The sequence below is a fragment of the Panthera onca genome, chromosome B4 (genome assembly GCF_046562875.1).
Source record: "Panthera onca isolate mPanOnc1 chromosome B4, mPanOnc1 haplotype 2, whole genome shotgun sequence".
NCBI lineage: Eukaryota > Metazoa > Chordata > Mammalia > Carnivora > Felidae > Panthera > Panthera onca.
The window spans coordinates 127,636,848-127,652,915 of NC_138345.1; the positions used below are offsets into that span (position 1 = coordinate 127,636,848).

Genomic DNA, 16,068 nt, shown 5'->3' on the forward strand with positions numbered 1-16,068 from the left:
GAATGCTTCAAGTCCTGATATGATAAAGACTATTAGATGTCCGGATATCATGGAGCCAGAACCAGATGGAGCCATGAGTTGAACCCACAACTGTTCATTTCCACAAGTAATACTGTGTTTTAAAAGGAAAACGGAGGGTCACCTGGGTGGCTCAGTCGGTTGAGCAACCAACTCTGGATTTTGGCTCAGGTCATGATCTCCTGGTTCGTGAGACTGAGCCCTGTGTTGGACTCTGTGCTAACAGGTGGAGCCTGCTTGGGATTCTCTCTCACTCTCTCTCTTCCCTTCCCCTGCTTGTGCATTCTTTCTCAAAATAAATAAACTAAAAAAAAGAAGAAGAAGAACTAAGGCCAAAGGAGATTCTGGTTCAGGAAATGAAGTGAACAAGCTTTGGGCAACTTCACTGAGCCTTAGAAGAAGCGTAAATGCAGAGAAGTAGCTGGCGGCAGTATTGCTACACAGACTTCTAGCTGAGTGAATTTCCCTCTGAGAGGGGAGCATATTATCTTATTCATTGATGCTAACCTTGAGGGAGATCACAAGCAGGTCACGGCTTTGCACTTGGGTCCATCTGTTGAACAGCTGCAGTGCCTTGAACTCATGGCTCTCCATGGGGGCAATGCCTCTTCTTCCCAGGAAAGGCTACCACAATGAAGACTATTCCTGCATCCCATGGGTCCCCCTGGACATTTGTGTTTAGGCAATCTAACTATCTGAGCCTGAAACTCATCTCCTTACAGAAACAGAACTAAGTGATGTTTTTTCAATGGTTTTAATAATAGACAATGAATTTGGAGTGCAAATCGAGGGAGGAGGATACTTCCTGCTACCTGATAATTTGCCAAGAGATGGTTACCACTTTGGGAAAACATCTCACAGATCACAAACGCCACTCGTGGAATCTGGATTGCCAGTGCCCCATTGGTGATGTTCAACACTGTCAGCATCACACTGAAGATGGCTGTACCCTGAACACAGGCACAGAAGCATCTGACTATTCCATCAGGTCCTGGTTCCACTGGAGCCAAGCCTGAGCAATTACATGTGAAGTCAATATTATTTTATAGTAAATTAATTTCCTTTTATTTCTTCTGTAAATTATATAGCCAGGTCACTATATCGATTTTTTTTTTTTGAAATTGTATTTGTAGACAGTGTAATATAGGTTACCTTTGAATTTTATTCCAGGATTGTAAAAAAAGCCTTCAAAACATTTGTTACAAAAATGAGGCAAAGCCACTGGCTGAATGAACAGAAGGCATTTTCATTATTTCCATTATTTTTGTGAATGACCCTAAGTTGAGGACTAAAATGAAGTCAAATAAAATGAGACAAAGATGGGTCTAAATCAGATAAAACTCAACTAGAGATAAATATAAAGTCTGTGCTTTGGGGTCAGTAAATCTAGTACAGAAGTACAGAATGGGGAACCTTTGGCTCAACAGTCACTCATGGAGCTTCTCAGTTGAACTCAAGTTCAATGTGAGCTTGATGTGCAAATGGCAATAAAAGTGTGTACCAGGAGGCTGTCTCTCAAATTTTAGCATGCATCAGAATCACGTAGGGAGCATGCTTCGAAGCACAGTTACTTGGCCTCACCTCCAGAGATTCAGATTCACTTTATGTGGTTTAGAGCCTGAAAGCTGACATTTTTAAGCAGACATTCTAAATGATTCAGAAGAGCGGACAGAAATGTCCAGGTGGAGGCGTGAACCTCTGACAGTTTGATAACATCCAGAACGTATCATTCAGATCAGTGTGTCGCCCTCACAGAGAGAAGTTGGAGCTACCCAAAATGGCCAACCCAACAGGATGGTGGAAGATCTAGAAGTTATCTCACATAGAATTCCTTCCTGTGGGAAGGAGGTTTTGGAGAGCTGGCAACTGGCTTCAGACATGCAATGACACCGAAGATGTTGACTAAGAAGGTGCAGTAAGAGCACGTCTACATCCTTACAGTAGAGAGATGGATCAGAAAATACAGTACAGAATAGACTAGACATGTCTACTGAGTGAACTATGCTTCGAATGGCAAGCATCTTTCTATGGGCTTATTCTACAAACTCTATTTAAACTCTTCTGTGCCACGAGCTTGGGATACAGAGCTCAAAAAGTCATAATCCCTGTCCCCAGAATTAGTGTAGAAGTAGTTTTTTTCCAAACTTCTTTCCATAGCCCTAGGATCAAGTAAGAGTGGAAAATCCGCTGGGCCTCCCTTACTTTTGACTTTCCAGGATCTCGAATATACCAATACTCAATTTGAATCTCTAAGGGAAGGATCTAGTGTACAGATTTCTCAACCTTATCTGTCCATAGTTTCTAAAGATGTATCAACATCTCCTGCAATGCCTTCTGGAATTAGTCTAGAAAATGCTGGTTGAGGTTTATTACGAGGTCAGCATTCAACTCTGAATCTCAATCATCCTAGGGGCTCAAGTCACCCTAAGTCTCTGTGGATATGCAAACTTTCCTCCACTAAACCACAATCTTCTTAAAGGAAAGTTCTTGGTAGCACTCATTTTTTTTTGTTTACAAATCTTTTTCTACCCTGAATATAGACATTCAGTAGCATGTGTTGAATGAACTACATTTAAAGCTAGTTTCTCTGAAAGCAATTATTGCAGACAAATCATCCAATACTAATATTCCTTCAGAGCATAAACAGTTCTTAGCTCTTGAGCCAAGAGACAAGGAGGGCTCTGAGAAATGAAAGGACTTGCCTTGGGCTGCAGAAGACTGGAGGTCAGGGGCAGAGCAAAGGGTCAGCGGACATCCCACGCTCTGGGCGGCCCTCGAAAGCTAATTGTTTAGGAGTTCTTTGGCAAGTGGCTAAACATTGGCTCCTTTTGAATCCCTGCCCTGGAATCACCGTGGCACCTGGCTTTGCCAGGCCTCCACCTTCCACTTGTACCTCTTACTGTGCTCTAGCCTCAGAGCTGAGTCCACCCTTGAATGTCCCCATTCGATTGTTCTGTGGATGAGGATTCCTAGAGAAATTCCTCCTCCCTCCCTGGAGAGCCAGGTCTCCATCTGCCTGTCTCTGGCCTACTTTGGAGAGTGAAAGGAATTGGGATACATTTTATTTTTAAATTGTTTCTTAAAGCACATCCTCTGGTTAACAACCTCGTCTCGGGGAGGACGCACCTTGTCCTGGAGTAACCTTTGGGATCGTCCACAAACAAACCTCTCTGTCAAGCATCTCCTTTCTACCGGCCTGACTTCCCTCACCCCATTCTCCGGTCACCTGCTACTTGTAGCTTTCTTTCTCCTTCTCTTCTTTGCTGGTGTTTGTTTTTAAGATATTCGCCGTCAGCGTAGGAACTGAAGTGGGCTGAATCTTAATGAGCCTGTCATAATCTTATTTAAGGAAAGAAAAAAAAAAAAAGTCCTGCAGACAGCTGAATGCTGGGTGAATGACAGCTTCCCGCACCTAGATGATGAATGGACAGAGTGGTCGGGAATGAACCCATCTCGATGCAAGGATGTGGGAGGTGCCCTTTAATTCCACCCGAGTGCTCATGGCAAAGGCACTGTGCTGGGGTCGGCCTGGTCGTCCACAGCTGCTGTGGCTCAGCAGTTCTGTGAAGATGGAATTAAGTTGTAAACAGCTCTGGTAAGAAGGGAGGGGAGGATGTGGGAGATGGCGAACAGATCTGCTCTAATCGTTTAGGCCCTGTGGGCTTTGTGCAAGCAGACTGGGAAGGAGAAACAAAAGGAAGGAGGAAGCTGGCTGGCTATTTTCAGGGGAATGTCTACCGCACAAGACAATTCTAGGAATTAATGAAGATAGTGCATAGTAAAGTGTCTGGTCTGATGCCTGGTGAATGCAGCTGAACTTGATAAATGTGGACAAATCTAAATGACTGGAAAACAGTTACTCAGCTAGGCTGTGGTCCGGAGGAGATATAAAAACACAACCAACTCCTAATGCATTTCGGTTCACCAGGCCCTTGTAGCTACACTACCACAACAGAGCCTCACAATGGGCTCTGGGTGGGCTTATTCATTCTCCGTTCCCAGAAACAAACCCAAGGCTCAGAGAGCTTGAGTAGCTTTCCAAAAGGAACCATGTTGGAAAGCGATAAAGTTATCTCTTGAAGACAGATTTTCAACTCAAACAGCCTATGCTTCCCCCCCACCCCCGAGGATTTTTAAAGTAAAACACAGTTAGGAAGCTGGTCTATGAAGTAAAATCATCTCTTTTTCTAAAATGATATGAAAAGGTAACTTTTTCCAGATACTGGAGAAACAGGAGAAAAAGTGCTAGGTGGCTGCACTGTATTTAGGGAAGAGTGAAAATCTCAGGGTTTTTTTTCTGACCTGAGAGGGCTTTGAAGACCTTAACAAACGTCACATAACCACCAGTTTAAAAGCAGAGGACGGGTTCCATTCCCCCATAGGACAAGTGACAGAAAATCCAAGGGAGCACAAACTAAGTTTTACTGAGCACTTGTTTTGTGAGAGACACCGGGCTAGGCTTTTGAACTAGTTACCTTGTTAATCCCCCCATACTAGGTACTATGATCCTATTTTACAGGGGAAAGAATTAATTAAGTTTCAGGGAGGTGAACTAACTTGGCCAAGCCTACATGGGCACTTAGTGGTTGAATCACGATTCCAACATGGATCTGCCAGAGTTTGCCAAGACAAAGCAGAAGTCTCAACGCGGGGCTTTGTTGGAGATACCCCTTTTGGAGGCCTGCTTTCCGTTAGGATTTAGGGCAGCGGGCTCCCTCCCAGCAGAGTCCTCAATTTCCACGAGAATCTAAGTGCTTCATGACTCATCCACTGATGTGTGGTACAATTCCTAGTCTTAAAATAACAAATCCCCATCATGAAAGCCAATGCATTCTGATGTCGCATAAATCCTTTTATAATGATCACTCGGTGTCACTGGCTTATTTAAATGGACACATCACTTCTAACAGGGTTTTCCTCATCTGCTCTGCCCTTTAAGCAGCAGCAAGTGGGAAAGTAACTCACTGCCTTGGCATATCAAGGAGGAGCTGGAGGTGGTTTAGAGACTTGTATGTCTCCCGACCTCACACTGAGGCAAACTGGGAGAGGCAGGACGGGATGTGTCATTTTTGTCCTAATAAATTCCCCAGTGTGCCACATTCTTCTCCTCCCTGCAAACCCAGATTGATGACCTGTGGTTTTTGTTTGACACAGATAACCACGACCCTGATGCTGTGTCCTCGAGACCACTGCAGTATATATCTCTGTGTGACACTGTCTATTATTCTGTGTTGTGGAAGACAGATACCAGGGTTTACCTGAAATCTCCCTTATCCCACCCAACAGACATGGGTGTCTCGGGCTTCCTGAAAGCCTGGAGTGAATGTACTGGAATTCAGGATTTTACAAAATATCAACATCAGATGATAATTCATTTACCAAAGGAAAGAATGGGGCAGGGTGGGAGGAAGGCATATGATTGGCCCCACAGTGGGTTCTTAAAGGGTCTAGCCTCAAATACACTGGGAAAGCGCTCTGGGAAGGTTTGCTTGGAGAAGAAACAGAGTGCCACATTTCAGAGCAGACTCTTCTGCTCCAGAAACATCCTGGAGGCTTATGAGGCAAAATTCTAGGCTCGTCTCCAGATGGTTGAAAGACAAGAGTCCAGAATTCCACAATGTATAGTATTCTTGATCTTGAAGCCAGTGAAGTTCAACCTAGGAAGGTCAATAGTCAACAAGGCAGCCTCCTTAATGCTCAGACTAGAGCCTCAACCCCTCTCAGTGTGAGTTTCCTGGGTATAAAATAGAGATAAGAATAATGCCTGCCTGGTGGGGTTACTGTAAGGATTGAATCAGAGTAACTTCTAGAAAGCACCCGGTACATACTCAGCTGGTATGCCGAGACCAGAGATGTTGCCTTAGCCATTATGAAAATACTTCTACACCAGCTGAGGGAGAGCTGGTGCTCAGAGCCCTTCTGCCTCCCTCCCCCAGCCTGGCCCCTCCCAGGGATTCCTCAGACATCCTCACCATCCAGCAACTCAAGGGTTAATGCCCAGCGCAGCAGGGGAGCCTCCAGGAGGTGCGTGAAAGGCCTGTTAAAATTCCTTAGCTGCAACCTGCAAAGAAGGCTGTAATGCCTGGAAGGTATCACAGGAAAAAATTCCATAGAGGGAGGCATGCCTGGATGTTCTGCCAAATGTCAGCTAAGGACGGCCCCCGACCCCCATCTCAAAGGACAGCCTTACAGGACTCCCTAACTGGCACCTCTGGACATGGACTCTGACACTTCCTTTCCTTGTCTTCCGCCAGCTTTGACACCATCTCTGAACTCTCACCTCTGGAAGCTTGACTGTCATCCATTTTTCTTTGGCCTCTGGGGCCCCTGCATTTGCACCTGACCCTCAGCTCTCAGAGTTGACTTTTAGCCCCCAGGACCTTTTAGGTGGCGCCATCCCCTGACACCCGCCCCACCCCAGTCCAGCTGGTCTCAGATGCCAGGTCCCAGTCCTTCTGGGCCTCACCAAACCTACTGCCCCCTGAGCTCCAAGTTTTGATCTTGACACAGACCACACATCTACATCCTTCAAGAGCAAGGTTCCAAAGGGGTGGCAATAGAAGATAAAGGAGAAAGGGCAGAAGGATCCAGAAGCACTGCAACAATAGACATTGGCAGTCCTGAGCTTAAGGAGAGGGATGTCGCTCTAGTCTCTTATTGATACACTCTGTGAGGTCATGGGAGTTATCTGGCCTACCTGGCACGGGGTCTAGGGTCTAGTCCACACCAGGCACTCTATACATAGCTGTTGAACACAGAATGAATGAATGAAGATACCATTAGCCAATGAACTATTAGCAGAAATTATGTCACCTCTGACCAGAAACTTTCAGAATTAATAGGACATCTGCTACTTTCCTCCCTATACCGGGAAGGATGAATCCAGATGAATCCGGAATGCCTACGGTGAGCAAGATCCAGCAGGCCTCACACGGACATGGAACCGGAGGAAAGTAAATTTTTGTTGTGGTAAGAAGCTGAATGTCGGGTTCTTTGTCACTGTGGAACGATCTTTGTATCAACGGAGCCAAGGGACCTAGAGGTCATACTTCTAAAAAAGCCCAATGGGATCTAGATCTGAAGGTGAGTCAGGAGGGAGGCTTTTTGCTGAGGTTGCAACTGACAGCCAAAGTCTGACAGCTGAGCTGACTATAGTTGTGGCTCTAAGAAAGAACCGAAGGTCAGCTGTGTATGTACCATCCACTGCAGAATTCAGGCAACCAAGTGGTCTCCTCCTATCCTTTGCCCGCCTCCTCCCTCAGAGGAAGGCACACTGAACCCTCACGTCACCTTCTGAAACCCCCACCATGTACCACCCTCACGATTTACCTGTGTTGTAGCCCCTTCCAAGGGCAGGCCAAGGACGGTGATTTTTCCACAGGTTTCCAAGGTACCAGTCACTCTGGTTCTCTACCAAGCCCAGGACCTGCTGACCTGTAAAGTACAGAGAAAGCAAAGGTCTTAAAAGAAGCCAAGCCACACGGAACAGTAAGTACTGAATAGGAGATATAGTAATGGCAAATCTTATTGTAGTTTTTATTAAGTGTCAGGCCCTGATCTAAGTGCTTAACTTGTATTAGTGTATTTAATTTTCAAACTTTGGCAGCCCTGCCATTTTTTTTTAAGTTTATTTAGTCATTTTGAGAGAGAGAGAGAGAGAGAGAGAGAGCGAGCATGCATGCATGGGTGAGGGGCAGAGAGAGAGAGGGGGAGAGAGAGAGTGAGCGAGCATGCGTGCATGGGGGAGGGGCAGAGAGAGAGAGAGCGGGCGAGCATGTGTGCATGGGGGAGGAGCAGAGAGAGAGGGAGAGAGAGAATCCCAAGCAGGATCTGAGCTGTCAGCACAGAGCCTGACTTGGGGCTTGATCTCACAAACCACAAGATGATGACCTAAGCCAAAATCAAGAGTCGGATGCTTAAACGACTAAGCCACCCAGGTACCCCTTGCCCCGCCATTTTTATTACCCCCATTTTATAGAGAAGAAACTAAGGAGCAGATAATTAACTTGCCCAAGGTCACCCAGTTACTCTGTGATAATACCGGAATCCCAAACCAACCAACCAACCAACCAACCAACCAGCTGACCATCCATCCCTTAACTCATGCAACACATATTTATGGACACACCTCAAGTGTTCCAGCTCTACTATTCCCCACTGTACATGAGTTCACTGGCTGTCTGGGCATCAGCTGAGATCATCTGCCCCCATTGGAGGGAAGAAATGCCCCTTGGTGAAGGAGATGGAAGCCCATAGAGAAGAGCCCCCTTTTGGCCACCTCCCCACAGTGTTTTCACCCTCACGTCCATTTCATCATGAGTCCCCAAGCCACTGTGTCATGTCAGTGCAGGAGTGTTTTCTAGAGGAGCAATTGCTTCTCTGTCCCCAGCACTCAGCTCTGACGTTGGCCTGTGTCTGCTGTACTGGGACCAACAGCACGGCTGAGCCAGGCCTCTTAGACTAGTTTCTCAGCACCTTAGGGGAGTCAGTCACTTCTCTTGATTTCTTAGAACATAATGTTCCTGGCAGTCCAGGCCTTCTATGGAGGGCAAGCAAGGCATCAGACCCACCCATCTTCCACGAGACAAGTCCATCATCTACTTGCAGAAGGTATTCATTCCCTTGGATTTAACCGTCAACTATTTACACACCAGGAAACTGAAGTTCACCAGGATCATGATGTGCACAGGTAGTGGTGGAGCCAGCACATAATTTAATACTTGTGCGACACGCACACTCCTTCCACCATCTCAATTCCATCTCGTTTGCCTTTACAACAAGCATTTGTGGGAAGAATGAAAAACCCTTGTTATGGAAAAAGAAACTGACGCTTGGACATTTTAAATAGCTTGCTAAGGGTCACATGACTAATAATCATGGTCTTCCAGAGCTAAGTGATGCCTTCTGGGGCTAAAATCTTGATATTATTGGCCAATCTGAGAAATAAAGACCTTTCTGACCAAATGAAAGCCTGGCAGCATGTTAAGAAAAACACGACATTTCTCCCGGAACAGCATGCTGCATGATATAGAACCTCCCTGGTGTGATGGCAGCTCCCTGAAATGATGGTGTGTGGGCTCGGCGTAATTTATTTGATCAATTTATCGAGCTCCTATCTAAATCATCACCCCGGCACAAATACATAAATTAGAGGCATGGGAAAAATACTACCACCCACTTTGTCATTGTATATGATCACATCCCAAACTTGTAGAATCCCTCAGAAAAACACATCAACAATTCAAGAAGTGGAAGAGCCAATCAATTCTACATGCAACGAGCTTGGGATGTTTGTGCAAAACAATGAGATCTGAAAAGCAGGTTGTCCTCAGCTGAGAAAGATGTGTGCCGCATCCCGATGCTGTGACCTCCTTACAGAGTCCACGTGATAACCTCTCACAGAGGTTGGGGTGCAGGGGGGCTACAGAGTCCTTGAGGGATCCGGTTCATAATTACTAATGACCCCGGGTTCAGTATAATGAACACGGTGTCTGTCACATGCTCAAAAATGACAACAGGGGAATGATCGTTCACTGACTTTTAGGGTAGCCACCTAAGTTCAGATATGCTCATCTTCAGCACCTTCAAAGTCCAAATCACATACTCTGGCATTCCATGAACTGTGTTCTGCCTCAATCTACTTCTTCAGAAGCTTTCTCTCCTTTTTTTTAAGTTTATTTATTTTGAAAGAGAGAGTACATGTGCGTGTGAGTGAGCAAGAAGGGTCAGAGAATCTGTGCTGTCAGTGCAGAGCCCGATGCGGGGCTCGATCTCATGAACCATGAGATCGTGACCTGAGCTGAAATCAAGAGTTGGCTGCTTAACCAACTGAGCCACCCAAGCACCCCAGAAGTTTTCTCTATTTAACCACACTTCATTCCTGACAAATAAAAATGTACAGTTTTATTGTTTACATTCTCACCTCTGGCTATTGCTCATTTGGCTCTTGTTTGACAGGAACTGCACTGACCCCCAGACAACCCCTGCCCGTCAACCCTTCCCGTTCATCTAGCATGAAGCCACCTATGAACACCTCTAAGTCTGAATGGTCACTCTACCTTCGCTCCCATGAGATGGGAGACAGCTCTATTTAGCACTTCCTCCTGGCATGTTTTGCATAGCCGACTTACGCCCTGTAAAGGACAGCGTGGGTGATACGCAGGTACACCCACACCTCATTTGTAAATATCCACCTACATTAGTCCGAGGGCAAGGACTGGGTGGTATCCAACACACTAACAGGTGCTAATAAATATGCTAAATCAATGACGTCTGGTGGATAAACCTCTCCCGACTGGAAGACCCGCAATGTTAGTGTATTAGTACCCCCACACTTCTGAAGCTGCAAAGCATTTTGCCCTCCCCCTACTCACCAACACATTCTCTGGCAAATCTGGAATCTTCCTCACCTGCATGGAAAACTGCAAAGGTGGGGTGGCACCACCTGAAAGCATGTTTATGTTAGTTGCTCTGCCCAAGGCTCGAACCCAAGGTCTTGATCTCCAGAGAAGGAGTGACATACATGATTAACCTAAGTTAATGTTATCCAAACTCCCCTCTCAATTTGCACCTGGGCTGCATTTCTCATGATGGTTGCATACGACTCCTTTACACATGCCAGCCCTCTTTAAGGTTAAAAAATCCTTAATTAGGAACACGATAGCTATAATTTTAACATCTGCTGGTTGACAAAATGCAAAATAATAAATAGCTACTAAGATTTCATTTTGCTTTTTCAGATGGATTCATTAGCTGCTCTGTCAGGGATTAAAAGGGTAGCTGGGTTGGGGAGCCTGGGTGGCTCAGTCGGTTAAGTGTCCAACTTCAGCTCAGGTCATGATCTCACAGTTTGGAAGTTCAAGCCCCACGTCAGGCTCTGTGCTCACAGCCTGGAGCCTGGAGCCTGCTTCAGATTCTCCTCCTCTTTCTGCCCCTCCCCAGCTCGCACTCTGTCTCTGTCTCTCTCTTAAAAATAAAATAGAACAATGGGGTGACTGGGTGGCTCAGTCGGTTAAGTGGCTGACGTCAGCTCAGGTCATGATCTCATGGTTCATGGGTTCAAGCTCCACGTTGGGCTGTGTGTTGACGGCTTGGAACCTGGAGCCTGCTTCAGATTCTCTGTCTCCCTCTCTCTCTGCCCCTCCCCTGCTTACATGCTCTCTCTCTCTCTCAAAAATAAATAAACATTAAAAAAATAATAAAACATCTTAAAAAATTAAAAAGAAAAAAAGGGCAGCTGGGCTTTGCAAATGGGCTTGTGAGTACCTTGGACTGTCTGATGTGTCCTATCCTGCAGAGGTCTGTTGTCCATCCACAGGGAACCATGCAGCAGGGTAGCTAGAGGTAAAGAGTGGAAACCTCAGGTCCCACTGCCTGATCCCAATTCCTGGCCCTGCCCCTGCCCCTTTCCAGCTGTGTAGCCTTGAGAAAATTACTTGACCTCTCTTGGCCTCAGTCTCTAACCATTAGGGCTGTTGTGTCTACACATGTCTGAACGACTTCATGTGTGTTAAGGGTTAAGCATAGGGCCTGAAACCTATTAAGCACTCTGTAAGTCATAACTATTTTCACAGATCATCCAAGCTCCCCTGGAAGCTTCTGGAAGAGAGCAAGCCCATCCACAAGCTTTTCTTTGAAGGTCAATCTAGCACAACAGTTAGGTCTTTCTAGGACTTTATCTAACTGTGGTCTGAGAACTGAGTGCTTCTGAGGTTCTTATTAACTGCAGGTTCCTGGGCGTCAACCTAGACATTAATTTTGACCCAGAGGCAGCTTCCCCCTGCCTCTCTGGTTTCTAGAAGGAGGAATTTCCTGGCTGTTAGCCCCAACCCTTTGTTTCCTCTTTGTACACAGGAGGACTTACCTGGCTGGTGAGCTTCAGAGAAACAAACCTACATTGCTTAACCCCTCCTCCATCCCTTCTCTGACAGAGGGTCACCTTAACCCTGTCCTTTCCTGGGGCAGGTCCCTTTCCACGAGGCCACGGTTGCCCCACGCTTCTTGGGACGGGGTCGGGGGGCGCAATTCCAACTCAGAGTGTTGATATGACAAACATCCACAGTAAGCCCTCCAATTTAACTTGCACTAAAAAAGGTGACATTTTGCTCTCTTTTACCCTTAAATTGGCTCAGTGTCTGGGAAGGTGGGGTTCACGTCATCTATTAATTCTCTCATGCCTCAATTCTAAATAAGAATTCTGGTCACTGGGTCTGGTCATCTGCATTTAAAAAAAAACCAGGTAATTGGAAAGGACATTAACGTTTGAGAATTAGTGATCCAGGTCTGGAAACTCTGTCCCTGACAGTCGAAGGCGAGGTTCACCAGTCGGGTCCCCAGCACACGATAAACTCTTATGGCATCTAAATCTAGCCGACAAACCAGCAGAACTCAGTGGCAGCCTCCAGTTGTAGGCTTCTTGAGGACAGTGAAGGGATGACGAAAGCGAACATCAGAGCCAGACCGCCCACATCCAATCCTGGCTCTTCCACTTATTAGCTGTGCAACCTTGAACAAGTTACTCAATCTCTTGGTGCCCATTTCTTCATTCATTTATAAAGTGAATATGTAGGACATCCCTTAGAATTAATTTTTTTTTTCTCTAGGCACTATTTTGTGTTCTTTGCTTATTCAAATGTTACCACTAACAATGCCTGGAAAAATAGTAAAATGTTCAGTAAATATCTGCTCTTATCATTACACCCAGAATTCCCTGGCCCCACCTTCTGTCCCATCCACCTGGATTCAGGCATCAGCAATCTCGGCCTTCTCCCCCGATCCTTCCTTAGCTGACACGGTCCTTACTCTGCCTAGACTTTGGTTCTGTTTAATATCGACTGAGGGTTTGCTCTGTGTCAGATACCACACAAAAACTAAAGAATCAAAGACAAATAAAACACGGTCCTTGCCCTAGAGGCAGCTAGAAGAGGAGGCAGATAAACAATTATGAAACAGCATGGTACCCACAGTGACAGAAACACTGATAAGTTAGAGGAATGGAGGGCAGGGAATAATTGATTCTGTGGGGGAGGGTGGGTGATGCTGGCTTGGGGTCTCCCCGGGGTCGTCTACTGCATCCTAACTTGCACTGTGGGCTACACCTCCTGGTCCACATAGACCTCCAAACCCCCAAGCTTCCCCACAAGCTTTTCTGATAACAGTGCTATCTCACAACACCGTTCTCAGCAGAGACGGTGCATAAGACAGGCCATCCTTTATAGCTTTGCCAATCCCAGCTCATCAGCCAGATGGCATCTGGTCTCCAGAGGTCAAAGTCTAAAGCCTTAACCTGGATGATGCGAACACACATGAGACCTGCCATCCCATTAAGAGGTAAAGTCCCAGGGGACTCCTCTTGGGGGGCGGTGCAGGGGGCTGGGGGGAACACGGCCGCTGGCGTGCTGCCTCGCTCAGCATCCCGCACTGTCTCATCTTCTTAGGAGTTATTATAATAAACCACCGTGACTAACAGAAAAGGCTTTGTCATTGTTTTCCATGCGGCCCTGTGGTTATGATTAAGTGCACTGTTCCCCGTCTTCCTTACTCCAGGCACAAGTTAACTTATGAAAATGAAGCTGTCTTCTTTGCTTATTCATACATCACCACTAACAGCCAGACAAGAGCGAACAAGCTTGCTATTCTGCTGGGGCCCTGGTGTCGGTGTCACCAGCCAGCAGACGGATGGCTCCAGGCTGGGAACTCCCCTCGCTCCCTCCTTCCGCAGCTTTTGGCTCAAGGCAGAGAGCTCCGTTCAGGAGGTGAAGCCCCAGAAGCAGGGGGATGGTGATGCTTCCACGTGGCACATGGGGGCATGGACAGGGCATGCTGGGCATTCGCCCACCAGGTGGCCGGGAGGGAGGCAGACAGCATGGTGAATTAGACAAACGGTTTGTGACCCAGATGAAGAGGGGGTCTAGCCCTGATTCTGTATGGTTTGGCCACGGTCTTACTTTTCTGAGCCTCTATTTCCTCACTGTAAAAGGGCAAGGACAGAATCTACCTCCCGCCTCCAAGAAGGGATGTGCAGTCAAGTGACACAGGCAAAGAGCCCTGCTCCTGGCGGATGCCTGCCTAAGGCACTGCCCTTCCTCTCCACGGTGATGGTCACTGTGCATATGGCGTCTGAGTCTTCCTATCAAGTGCTCACACCGGCTGCACACACTAGACTCTGCGAAATCTGGCCCTACTGCCCGCACCCTGTCCTGCTGGCCCTGCCGTGCCTTTCTGAAGCTATCAGCTGCACCAGTCTCTTGGCTGTTTTCTTCCCTCTGAACATTCTTTCCCTGCCTCCCCTTCGATGCTGGTGCTCCCCAACTCCCATCCTTGCCCCCCGCCCCACTTCTTCTTGTTCTACCTTTTATCCCTGGATGACAGGATCTGCTCCAGTGGCCTCAAGTACCACTGACAGGAAGTTAGTCACCTATCTCCATCCCAGTTCAGACCACTTTCCAAAGCATCTTCTCTTAACTCCTTGCTCTTCACATCGTTGCCATAACCAAATCCCACAGATTTTATCTGCTATTTTTCAAACCTGTCCCCTCGCCTGCTCTGTCACCCCCTTATCACATTTTCTTCCCAGATTACTTGGCAGATCGCACTTGATCACCTTCTCTGAGGGGAGCTGTGCCATTCCATTCTGCCTATGTAAAAATATTTGGAAGGTGCAAATTTGATAATTTTGCTTCCTTGATTAAAAGCTTAGTGCTCCTGGGGGCCCAGTATAGCACGGATGGGTAGATGAAAATCTATCACGGACCACCCTAGCCCATCTGGAACTGGTAAACTCTTTCTAGCTGAATGGGATGGAAATGGATGCTTACAGGTTAACCTCGCCAGGTAAACGCCAGGAACAGAGTTCTAACGCGGATTGCAGATGCTCCCAGGGCTGCCTCCTTTCCCCCGCCCCCAGGAAAGCTCCTGGATGCACAGAGAAAGTCCACCCATCACCGCTGCATATCAAAACTGCTCTGCTTGCACCAGCAGGTGAATATTAAAATGTGATAGCTAGGGGCTGTCCGTAGCATCAGCAGAGAAAGCAACAATGACTTTTCAACCTCATATTTATTCTAATAAGCTATTTTAAAATAGAAAAGTCTTTAATAGTACCATTCAATAATGCATGTCTGAGCACAGGACGGCTGTAATAAGGAAAACGTATAGTATCACATTACCGTTTACTACACATCCCGAGAGGACTGTTCCTCGCCCTGGATGCCCTCTGCTAGTGGGTGTGGAATAATAAAGCATCCCCTGAGAAGATGCAACACAAAAGGTATTTAAAACAACCCTGGATGGGTTGAAAAGGACTGTTTTGGGAAGCTGCACGTTTCCCTACATCCTACATCCTCAGTATAACTCCGCCTGAAGTCACTCTGGGATCACCGAAAAGTCCCAGGCACAGCAAAGATCTGAGTACTCACTCCGGAACTGCCTGCTTTTACAGGTGGAGCCCAGAGAAAGGGAGTGAGGTGCTTGGGAACATACCATCCAATGCTGGGGCTCAAGTGCTGACTCCATGCTGGCTGTGCTTTCTATGCGCAAGCTTCTCCAACCTGGCTGCCTCTCCTTTCTTTGAACATGAATATAATTCTCACCTTGTTCAAATTCTACTTGAATGGTAATCCTGGGTCAATTCGTACTCCCTCAGTCTCCTCCTCTGTATAATGGTAAAGGGATCTACTTCATGGGGTTCCCTGAGACTCTTGGTTAGGTTTATGTACCACAGGCTCATACTGTGCATCCTTGCATTGGAATGCACGTGCCCTAGTTAAAAAAAGGTCTTCTCTCCAATCATTTTCTTGCCTTGGGGGTGCTTCTCTAGTTTATTCATTCCAGTCAACCTCGATTTCATTTGGAGATAAAGACCCCATTCTTGCTGACCTTGATAGCTGAGGGATAATCCCCTCTAAGAGGAATTAGAATCCGTGTCACTCTAGAAGGCAGAATTAGGCTGAATGAGTGAAGACCGAAGGAAGATAGATTTTGCTTCTTATATGCAAGGCTGTAAGTTCCCTTAGAGTTCGCCAAAATGGAAACAGGCTGCCTTTCTAGGGA

General features: G+C 46.7%; 1 protein-coding gene across 3 annotated transcripts in view; it reads right to left on the bottom strand.

Annotated features, from left to right (window-relative positions):
* The window catches only part of LARGE1 (LARGE xylosyl- and glucuronyltransferase 1), a 541,763-nt gene that overhangs the window by 110,138 nt on the left and 415,557 nt on the right, over nucleotides 1-16,068 (bottom strand). For all 3 annotated transcript variants that reach the window (XM_060656501.3, XM_078449495.2, XM_078449496.2), the window contains exon 7: nucleotides 7,348-7,452. In XM_060656501.3, coding sequence (XP_060512484.2) covers nucleotides 7,348-7,452 — 105 coding nt within the window. The remainder of the gene's footprint in view (nucleotides 1-7,347; nucleotides 7,453-16,068) is intronic.